The 11,952-nt window shown below is 39.4% G+C and overlaps 1 protein-coding gene across 2 annotated transcripts; it reads right to left on the reverse strand.

Moving 5' to 3' along the window:
• Positions 1-227: 227 nt before the first annotated feature.
• LOC137280461 (protein C-ets-2-like) lies at positions 228-11,464 on the reverse strand. 2 transcript variants are annotated; one of them, XM_067811894.1, is made up of 5 exons: positions 11,385-11,464; positions 3,579-4,249; positions 3,213-3,344; positions 2,911-2,982; positions 228-2,539 (listed from the first exon to the last, which is right to left on the reverse strand). In XM_067811894.1, the coding sequence occupies exons 2-5, from the start codon at positions 4,222-4,224 to the stop codon at positions 1,860-1,862; spliced, it is 1,530 nt and encodes a 509-aa protein (XP_067667995.1). In that variant the 5' UTR covers positions 4,225-4,249; positions 11,385-11,464; the 3' UTR covers positions 228-1,859. The 2 variants fall into 2 exon arrangements, with proteins under 2 accessions (XP_067667995.1, XP_067667988.1); XM_067811887.1 differs by lacking the exon at positions 11,385-11,464 and adding an exon at positions 6,027-6,130.
• Positions 11,465-11,952: the final 488 nt, after the last annotated feature.

Here is an 11,952-nt window from a genome sequence, read left to right on the forward strand (position 1 = left end):
GTCATGTCAATTTCTGTCGTAATGAATATCAAACATGATATTTCCTTATTACCACATATGAAAATAAACTGAAAATGATGCAACTGACACCGACCACCAACTGTCACCTTCACTTAAATTAAAACCCAATAAAATTGTAAATTACGTCGAAAACGAAAAAATGTAGCAAACTGAACGACTGGCTGTAATTATTAACTGGAACGAAAACTCAAAACATAAAACATACACAAATTTAAAATATGTTTATTTATAAAATATATTTCAGATTCAAGTATACATATATACAATGGTTGTAACGATTGTTCATTCTCACAGGACAAAACATATCAAACGCAGTCTCACTCACACAATGACGATGGTTAACCGTGGGTGAACAGATTAAAGAACATGGGAACGTTTTCACAGGAAGTGGGAAATAAATATCAAGTAATTACCAAATTACAAAGGTAAACGCATGACTTCAAGATGTATTTCTTTTACCTAATACCTGTTCTATTTATTCAATTAAAAATATAGCATAAATTTAGAAAAGAATGCATGGTGTTTACGGAAGATGAACGTGCGCTGTCACAATCGAATTAAAAGTTAGAATCTGATCAAAACAATTCCACTTATGAATTTTTCATTTCACATTTCTATATCTTTGTTCAATTTGGTTACACATATAAATAAAACGTTTTATAATTATTTGCTGGGAGTGCTATTCACGTGTTATTTCCATTTGCCTGCACGCATTACGGGAGTGGGGGTTCAACAAGCGTTGAATAAACTGGGAACGGTCTTTAACTACATATACATGTACTTCATAAACTAGTTTTCCACTGAAAAGAAAATTAGGGATGAGATCAATCGTGAAACTGATTTGATGGCGAAAACCAGCGCCATCTTGAAGCACATAAAAGAATGTCAAGTGAGTCAATAATTGCAATAAATATTACCCTTGGTTTTCTAAACCTTTTCTCAAGGAAACCTAATTTACTTGTAAATACATTTCATGTTGTTAATTTAATCAGTAAGTCAAAAATGATATCATACGTTATTACTTTGTTGAAATATTTAATGGTAAAGTCCAAGCAAAGAAAATAATTATCATAAATATTTCAATGAATATTTACCGTTTTCGTTTTACCACGTGATTTTACTTTGTACTTTCAGTGAAAAACATTCTACAAATTTAAAGCTCCATTTAACAAATTCAATCTAAAGACATTTTTTTTATTATGCTTAATTTCAACCCATAAAGAATTTAGCGGAATGTGATAGGGAGAATATGGTTATGAACGATTCCTGAACACTCATTCAGATGATTTTGTCACAAGCAAAAGATATATAAAAATATAACAAAATATCACAACTTTCCACAGGCCCGCCCGTGGAAATATCTTACAAATGCAAACAGTATATACAAACAGGTAACAAAGACTTAATATATCAATATGCTGCATAATAATAACAGTATTCATCAATACATGGAACTTTTCTGTAAAATAGCACGATTTAGCACTATATTTTAAAAATAGGATATCTGGTTTATCGCTAGTTATATAATACGAACTGCATAGCTTGAAAAGGCTAATTTTTTTAAAGAAATGCATGAAATATTGGCTCTCGAGAGATGTAAATAAATATCTTCATGACAAAATATAAAAAATATTCTTAATTCACGTTTTAAATGTTCTCACAATGATTGGCCAATTTGATCACCACAAGCAGCCCATGTGAATACAGTTCAATGTACGAATAGGGCTTACTGGGATGTTACCGTAAATGTCCCATGGATCGCATCCTGCTGAATCTCCGCTTGAACACAAAGAGAATTGTTTTCGTGAATAGAACGTCAGCATAGCACCGCTACGACTTCAATACCCGTTAAAGTTTGTAGTATCGTACCAATTTCCGTTCTGATATGAAGATACGTTTGAGCAATATTGGCTTTGAGTTGGGTCACGCTGACACGAATACTGAGGAAGCGATTGTGGGCTGTCGGTCCATGATGTGACGTCATGTAATTGTGCAGTGACGTCATTTAATTCTCGGGTGACGTCATGCCTTTGGAACATGCCGTCATGACTGTAACCCTCGTTTCTGTACTCAGGAGGCGTTGGGGGTTGAGATCCGAATGAAGATGGCAGCACTTCCGGATCAACAGGCGATGGGGCAGAATAGCTCCTCTCAGAATCACACGGAGAAGGTACAAAGAAGTTGGCCATTGCTAACAGTTTTTGAGTATCCTTGGTTGGGACAGAGTTGATGCACCCTCTCTGAGTTTTCATGATGATGTCGAAGTGAAACTTATAAGTGTATCGTCTCCCGTGAACTTTGGTGAGAATTTTCTTGTCGTAATAGAAACGCATTGCCCGGCTGAGTTTATCATAAGTCATAGTGTTCTTATTTTTCCGCTTTCCCCAACGTCTGGCAACTTCATCATGGTCGACCATCCTGAACTCCCCATCTTCTCCTTCCCACCGGATGAACGAGTCGTTGTTGCTGTCTGTCAGCAACTCCAGCAAGAACTGCCAAAGCTGAACCTGCCCCGTCACTGTAAACACGACACGTATAGGTAAATACACAGGTCAAAGTAACGGCCTTAACAAGACTCAGAATCGGGAAACCTCTGAAATTCCAAACAGCGATATACCACTGACGAAAATAAAATCTTCAATCCGAGTTCAGAGTAAACGACTAGCGTCCTAAATAATTGGTTCAAAGGGTACGTTATTGACTCGAACTGCAGACAAACAGGCAAATGGCGAAATGGCATGTTTCGGAGTTCTCAGACCTTGGAACAGAGCCATCTGGGAACAAAATCGTGATAGATTCACGTTAACTACATATATTATTGCGTTGGTGGAATATTCAGAAAATGTCCAGACATGGAATAATGAGATTCAATATTAAACGACTACTTACGCTCTAGAACGCCCTTCGCCTTCTTCCGCAGATCTTCTGGGTCAAATACTGAAGGTTTTGCTTTTGGGGGCGCTAGAAAATAAAGACAGGTCATGTTATAGACAGAAAGCCAGAATTGTTTAACCATCATACAGTTCAACATAGTCACATTGTTTATAACAGTGATGTGCTCTTTAAAAGAAAGGCCAGATAATGGCATTTAGTGGCAATGGTGATGCTTTTATAGTCAACCGAAAAATGCCGAATAATGTATGTTTATGTATAAGGTGTAATAGATTGGATAACGTGTTGAAGAAACTCACCTGGCAACTGTGGACTGGGGGTGCAGCGACTCTGGGTGGGACTAGGGGCGGGGCTGCTGCTCGTATGGGCGTGGCTGGGGTGGCCCGTCTGGGGGACACAGTCATAAGATAGTGGCGATCCCCGACCCTTAGCTGTGAAAAAAAGAAACAGTACAGTATAATGCAAACGTGATCTAACTAAAGTAGCTACATTTGTTATCAACTTTTTTTTCATTACATTTTATATTTAACAATAGCAAAGATAAAGACTATATATAACTTAAGACATGACTGCTTGACGTGATAGAAAGTGAATGATGATACTGAAATGAAAACATATTGATAAAATTTACATCATGATTCCTCCCCAGTAAGGCAGTCACGAACCTTCTTCATCCTCCAAATGCGCAATGGCCTTGAAGACGTCATCCAACGTTGTGGAGTACCCTGGTCCACGTGAGGTCAGGCGACGGTTTGCAATGGTCTCCTTGTAGCTGGGAGGTGAGACAGGAAGGGACGAAGGAGTAGGGGTGTGGTCCTGATAGGGATAGGAACCGACCATCGGAGAGGAACCGAAGGCATCGGGGTGGTCAGACGGAGATCGTTGATCATAGGGCAAACTTGACGATAGTGACATGGCACTAAGATCGGTGTAGACGGGAGACCCATTCAGAACGGACTGTGAGGCAGAATACATATCGGACGAGTCACCTTGAGATGAAGCCTGTGAGAGGCTATTGAAGGAAGAACCCTCAGAAAAGAGGTCTTGATCCATGGAGCAGGCATGCAGCTTTCCCAGCGGAAAATGATGTTTTTCCGGTGTGTCTGAATACATCTCCAGTGATTCTTGGCTGAGCCAGGATAACACTTCTTCTGATGTGCTGGTGGGTCCTGATTTGAATCTTGAAGGCATGTCATCAAATGCGACCAGGTAAGGGATGCCGGCAACTTCAAGGGTTTGCTGGTAGCTCGGGACCGTCTGGTCCTCAATGAATGGATCACGGAAATGAAGTTCTTCCGATTCTGTATACATCCTCGTGAATTATGAGATCCAGGAACTAGAAAGTAAAGATTTCCTTATAAAAATGCTGGACTTTAATTTAAATTTAAATTTCTTAAGAAACCATACACGGTTATGCGAAACCCATTATTAACATTTGGCCTTCCGATCAAAGCATCTTGTCAGTGAATGTGTGTTGAATTGAAACGTTTCAATTTTAAACACTTAATTTGTTTAAATATAATCATATTTGTTATCCGGTCTATCGTTAGGCATTGTGTATATAGACATACATTGTGTATAAGACATACTTAGTAGACTGTCTTGTGGGTTCGCACATGTTGCCAGTACAACGAACATAGATATATGGGCCCAGCTCCAAGTCTGAGGTAAGTGGTACGACTGTCTTGGCGACACATGACACGGTATTCTAAAAATACAACCTGGGAAATTTGGCCCACACTCATGTTCAACTTCAATCAGTAGCACAAAGGGAGGTAACTGCGGAATGTCCCCAGTTGGATTGTGTGGGCGGTGTACTGGAGTCTGTGACCGATTACAGCGACAAAGATCTATTGTTTATATATCCCCGGTCTCACGGGCTAATGTTGGGAATATTAGAGAAAGTGGAAAACAGGTGTTGCTCCCAGATCTTAAATAGCTACGATCGTTAGTTTCAACTCTGACATTCACTCGAAAACGTTTAGAAAGGCGAGTGTTATGCTTTTGTTGGTAGAGATATCGTGCATGTGGGTGCCTGTTGTATGTTAGGTTTATTCAGCGTAGGACACAACTGTATTCTTGTCATATATTCACTGTAGCGTATGTGTGCACATGTTATCAACGCTGTCCTTTGACAGTCCGTTTATTCACAGACGTCAAGGAGCAAGGGTGGGAATGTCTTTGTATTAACGCGATAGAGAATTTGGGAAGCTCCGACTGATTGCAGGCACACAAATGCGGATAGTTTGTGTCGACACAAACGCACATGTACACAGGATAGACATGAAGATTATTTACAACAATTCATTATAACATTCATTATAAACTTATCTTTGTAAGTTATCTCTATTCCGAAATTACGCTATTTCTGTAATATTCCGAAAAGAGGTGAAAACTAATCCTCACTCACTGTAAACATTTACATGTCGGTATATGAAACAAAACGCGAGAATATTGACGGAAAATAATTGCCAAATTAGCAAAAGCTTAGTTGTGTGTAAATGTTATAATGTGTTGGCGCATAAAGTGAATAAATACACAGGTAACGGAAGACGGGATGTTTATGTATACACAAATCGGTATAAGCAGTGTACATATTAGCCAGATCAATATACAGATAAACTCCATGTACGTAAGCACGGGTAATATATGTAAATCCAACAGGTTAGACACGTTTAATGCAGTCAGTATTCAGTCAGTATTATAGTAAAGCAAGGTATATGTACACGTGCACTCTTAAACACTGTCTGTATTGTTAGATTCATGTATATATTTATACACATATACCGTTAAGAGAGCAACATGTTCTACATAGCAGAAAACTCCTCGCATATGCATCAAGATTTGCCTGTCTACTTTCAGTTTGTTTATCGATGTATGGAGCTGTTGACTTTATCATTTACAAGGAATCATAACAACCGACAATACATCCCAAAATGAAACTAGAGTATAGATAATATTAAATGGTGGTATAAATATTTTTAAGTTAGTAAAGTTATCCGAAATCACCTTGTACCAGCCTACAGGATCCAGCAACAAGCACGTGAGATCCGACTGTAGCTGACGTAACAGAATATATTATTGAATTATCTAGATAGGCTGATGGCACCTACCTTGTAAGTAATGGTAAGTCCGTGTGTTAGTGAGAAAGCGTTCTCATCCCATCGTATCTGACTTTGAATTGACAAGTCGCGGGGCTTTGTGTCAAGTTTTATTTGACGAAACGAGGCTGTCAAACCAGAACGAGGCTCAATTAGTCATGTCAGGCTGTTGATAAACACGGGCTCGCGGGGGCGTTCTCTCCAAACACAACCTGCACTCGCAAACCAATAAGCTTGTCCGGGATGTGATCATACGATTACACCAGCTACTCATTTCCATCAAAATTATCAGACTTCGAAATTACTGCAAAGTAATTTGAAGTTGAGATAACAGGTGTTCAGGCCCGTCAGTTAGAGTTACCTTTCCTTAGATTAAGCCCCGCCTACTCTGCGCGAAATTGCACCGGTTGAACCACGCCTACCGCTGACAAATATGGGCTTGCTACGATAGGAGCTCATTCATAAATGTTGGGGTCTGTTTCGTGGTGGTTGGAGGCGAGTTTGTCATGAAACGCGGTAAATTAACTCACTAGAGGGCCTCTTTTCAATTCTTTATGAAGTTTAATATACCGAGTATGTACGTAGTAGTGGTTGAATGTCACCCACTGAAACAAGCCTGTGTCGTACACGGGATGGTGATATGACTAAATCTCAAGCACATTAATAATACATGTACTATAAAAAATGATTAAATTTTCTCCATTTTAAAATGGGGATGACGTTGGGATGGAATTTATCGTGATTCTCAAGAAATCAAATTCACATGAGCAATTTGAAATTTATGTTACCAATGATATCCCATATCCCTGATATTTGCTGGAGGTACAGTACCAGGTATTTTCTGGATTACGTCACAGATTAGTTCATCTGGGAAATACTTATCAAATAATGATCAATGAAAAGTACGTATAGCCATGTCACCGACGCCTTTATTTCCGCGTTGAACATCTCTACCGGACAAAGAAACCTCACAGGTCTCGATGGAATGATATTTCACACAAAATGACCAACATTTCGTCTATCCATAAAAGTCTTCATCCTCAAAATGACTAACATTTCGCCTCCAGTCTGAAAACCCAAATGATTTTGAATAATTTACACGGGTAACCGGATTGTCAAAGGTCCCCCATGAAATGTATTACCTAAGCACAAAAATATGTCGTTAAGTTGTGAATATACTCACTTCATCTGTTTAGTGACCCGGATCGCGTGGAAGTGAAAAATACAATGTTATGACACATCTGTCACAACTGACACGCTGCTGTAGGCCACTGACATATGTTTCACTACGCCGATTTTCTCCGTGACGCGTATATTGAAGACAGGTTGCCTAGTGAAACACATTTATCGGTTCGACCACTTGAACCAAATATCTGTTTATTATTGTCCTATAATGCCAGCACGTCTACGGATACTTTTTGTCAATTATATCCAGTCCTGGGATGGTTTATCCAATATTTGAAATCCGTGTACTTAAACATTCACATTTGCTCTTTGATATCACCGCTTGCCAAATATTCAAACACATAGTTTTCAAAAGCGTGATGTACATAAAGTGATAATGTACAACGTCTTAACTCATATGACTGCCATATAGCTGGAATATTGCTGACTGCGGCGTTAAACTAAATCCCATGGCGTTTTGAAACACACACGATACCCCAGTCAGTGCAGTGTTAAACAGAAATGGGTTTTACTAGAAAAACTTCATCTTCCTTAAAAAAATGTTACATGTTATTGAATAATCGAGTCAGCGCCATTCTCTGACCTTATAATCCGATGTAATGTGTTCATGGGTTCATATATTCATTACAGTTGTGCTGTGAATAGATTATACAAGCTATTCTTGTCCAAGCGGGACACGAACGTAATGAATATGTGGGGTACTACCCTTTCTTATCACGATCCTAACCTTTAAAATGCTTTGCTGTTTAATTATAACAAGCCAAATGGTTTTTAGCGGTCTCGTCGTGAAAATACTGGAGTACAACAAATATATATAATATTACGAGACAGTCTCCATTTCTTGGAAAAGATAAAAGGAAGAAGACTTTTCAGGATGAAAAAAGAGTTAGTTGAAACCTTCGTGACTTTGAATTTATTCGGACCCGTTTAGTGTTAACGGGTTCCAAGACTGCGACATTGAGGAGTACGTGACACAAAATACAGCTGGACTGAACAAGGGTTGATTCTGATCACGGTGATAGGGAAGACATAAGCCGGACCTATATCACTACCGGGGTCAGCAGTGACGGTCACACGCTCTTCGACAACGTCAAATTTCGCAGTTGCTTTTGGTTTGTGTGTTGACAAAATACGCGTTGCTGATTTACGTCACGTATGTGGCCGTGACAGGATCCGCTCTAAGTGGTCGGAGTTCCAGCCTAGATTATTGATTATGATCCCACATCTGATAACACTCTAACCCTATTTTGAGAAGAAACTATCGTTGATTTATCATTATGGGATAACGTTTCTAAGCAACACAGCTCTGTCGGCAGCTTATGACAGTGGAGGGATCACCCTTCATTACCTTGTTAGTACGATCGGTAAGAGTCCCGATTAAAGAGGTCCATAAGAAAGGGAGGTTCCAAGGCAAACATACACCTTCAACACACTTTAACACAAGCATAAGCAATAACATACATTTTCTTCAAAACATTTTTGTTAATCCGTTACCGACTTTGTCAACAACCTCACCGTTAACCGCACTTGAACGACCCTATTGTGTGACTTGTCTCACAACAGTGTTCTACACTAAACATGACACAGTTTATGATATAACACTGTTACAGTTTACGGTGAAGGTGCGCAGGTGTGACAATATTATTCACAGTTTCCAGAGTCCAGTCTTGAAACGTCCCAGCCCCTACCATGTACAATCAACTTCGCGTTGACTCGATGACCCATTAACCCATTTCTCCACCTATGTAGCCACCCACGGGATATTTTCAAGAAGGTTGAGTGTTATGCCCGAAATCGGAACTACAAACAAAATTTGTCTTTGCTGAAGGTTTATTCTAATAATTATTACTAATCAACCTCGCCTGAGTGATTCCATTTACCCAAGGGTTGTCGTGAAAGGGAGGTAACTCGTTGAGTTCATGCATGGTTTCATATAAGGCCAATCGGTGCAGTTCTCATCATCTTGAGGGCACGGCGAAAGTGTTCGTGCACACAGCTGCAGCTCCATCCTGTATATTTTCTAGGTTAAAATATATTTAAAAATTCAGGTTTATTGTCGAGTAAAACTATCTTTTTATTATCCTGTCATTAAATCCAGCGATGAACACTGTATAAAATGTGGTTTCTTTTTTGTTGTCAAGAAAGAACATTGATTTACAGCACAATATTATGTGAGAGTTTATTATACTATTAATAATTTACCTGTTAACGTGATATCAGCTGGTTTTGCCTGCTTATACCATGTATAAGCGTGTATACCGTGAAATACAGATAATGAGTTTCACATATTGTATACTTTTGCGGAATCGAGTAATCTGTACTGAGCAGTTAGCGTACACATTACTGGGTTAATAGACGTTGAATTGGTATCACGTTCATCAGAGGAGAACCTCGTTTGTTCAGAAATTGCCCAGTATCTCAGATTAGCGAATCACAGAGTACTGACTCAAACCTTGTTTCATAATGATTGACCGGATATATCGCTATGCTGTGCTATGCTATGCTATGCTATGCTATGCTATGCTATGCTATGCTATGCTATGCTATGCTATGCTATGCTATGCTTAGTCTACTATAATGTGTTGTGCTGTACTTTGCTATACTATGCTATGCCGTTATTTAATGATGTGCTGTGGTTGGTTGGTTTGCTGTTTGATGGCGTTCTCAACAATATTCCAATTACATGACGGCGGTATGTAAATAATAGCGTCTGGACCAGATAGTCCAATTATCAACAGGTTAAGCGTCGATCTGCGCAACTGGAATGACTTGTCAACAGCAATCGATGCTATGCTATGCTATGCTATGCTATGTGGTCCAGTGGGCATAGAGTCTGCCCGGAGAGCGAATATTTTGAGGTTTGAACCCAAGCCAATTTGTACCAGAAAACGTAAATGCTTTATTTTAATGTTAGCCTGCCTAGTACTTGGCATCATTGGGTAGGGAAAAGAAACGAGGTCAGTATTTCTGTTGTTGAGTGGGCTGTCCATGTTAAATTGAGGCGTGGTAGCTTGATATGACAGCACTATAAAACCTTAGCCCGCATTAGCTCACAGAACCGCATAGACTTGCATCTGAACATACGTTCATGTGTTCTAAGTGCAGTCACCTCTATATATCGGCAACACTGTATATTGTCACATCGGATCAAAGTAACATGAGAGATCGAACTGATGCTCTCATTTTCGACCACTAGTTTAATTGGTTCTGCATCCTGTTAGAGGTCGCACTATGACTGCAGTGTGGCTATACAGGTACATCTGTCTCTACCGCGACCACACCTCTATCGCCTACTTCACCAACAGCTGCAGCATACACAACATGTACTACAACAACCGGAATCTGCACTCATAGCAGCGCGACATGGTAATTTTGCTAAGGGCTAAAACGTGTATTTGTCCATTTCATATACAAACAACTATTGTTCCATAAACAGAATGAATTGTATTCTACAAGAAATCAACGCGTCGTGAAAAGGTCCTCTAGATATGTGTGATGATTATATAAGTGAGGACTAAATAGACCGCGAGGATGCGGTTCGACTCGGTGAACCACTGTCGTCGTTCGGTGGCACAGTCGTTGCTCTTGACATCAAACACTGGTTTGTGAACTCATCAGTTTGTTTACAGATACCCTCGTACAGCTTGTTGTTGTTAAACAACAAACAAACAAAAGCAACCAAAGTTAAAAATGAATCTTTCCAAATGTTACAATGAGTAACTGTTCCAACTCGTATAAGCAAGTGAACCCTTTCACTGTATCAGAGAAGTAATATTTTCAACGCACTAGACGAGAGCATCATCATCCAACAAGGTAATTCGTGCAACTACTTTTTTAAAAAGAAAACGAAAACAAAGCAACACAAAAACTAACCCCCAAACAAAGAAAAAACATCCCCTCGCACTGACCAACAAATATCTCCCAAAACATCGTCAAAGTAAAATCAACAGTTTGTCAACACCCTTCTTTGCCTTCAGTGACATTGCAGTAAATTAAAAGTCTAAATCACAACAAAACTGACGAAATATTTACAAAATTTCTAAATATTTACCGATATTCATAACACAACTCTATAACCTATTATAAACAACATTATGTAAGCTCATGTTAACCCATATCAAGCTAGGGCTTGGCCCTCCATGTGCTGTGCTAATAAATATACACTCCTAAGTAATGTCAACTCACCACAAATTCAACGACGTCTATTGGCGATACACTTAAGCGCAATGAAAACACGTGCAGATTGGCGGCCACATTTGTACGAGCCATCATTTCATATTTGCATCGTTTAAGGGCAATGGGTGGGATTATCATCTGTCAGTGTGAGTGCTCAGAACGAGGCAATGACGTAATGAAGGTTTGGGAAAACCCAGCCCGAGAATGCACAGGTGTATACGCACAGCTAGGGAGCGAGTTTCATGGACAAAGGGAGGTAACCGGGAATGGACGAACATCAAGTGATTCGTGGAAGGTGTTACAGCAACATTTGACCCAAATTGTCGGAGTGAATACCGTCTCGGCGACAGCTTAGCGTTCAAGTGAGCTGTAACGTATCTAAGAAGCACTCTCACTTGTGGTTGAATAAATTGACACTGATCACTGAGATGTATTTTCCTCTTTCCTTTGAGTGACGTGGGTATGAGCGTTTGAACAATGTAAAATTTGGTATTATCAGTGAGAAATCTGAACGTTTCTCAGGGAAACCCAAATTGAATTGCAACAATATCAACTGACGTCAATGTTCCTTATAACC

Source organism: Haliotis asinina, chromosome 1 (assembly GCF_037392515.1).
Source record: "Haliotis asinina isolate JCU_RB_2024 chromosome 1, JCU_Hal_asi_v2, whole genome shotgun sequence".
NCBI classification, from domain to species: Eukaryota; Metazoa; Mollusca; class Gastropoda; order Lepetellida; family Haliotidae; genus Haliotis; species Haliotis asinina.

Excerpts from the sequence above, each read along its gene's own strand:
- LOC137280461 (XM_067811894.1), bottom strand. The coding sequence starts at position 4,224 with ATGTATACAGAATCGGAAGAACTTCATTTCCGTGATCCATTCATTGAG. Across the intron at positions 3,345-3,578 it reads GCATTTGGAGGATGAAGAAG|CTAAGGGTCGGGGATCGCCA; the intron begins GTTCGTGACTGC and ends TTTTTTTCACAG. Across the intron at positions 2,983-3,212 it reads CCCCAGTCCACAGTTGCCAG|CGCCCCCAAAAGCAAAACCT; the intron begins GTGAGTTTCTTC and ends TTTATTTTCTAG.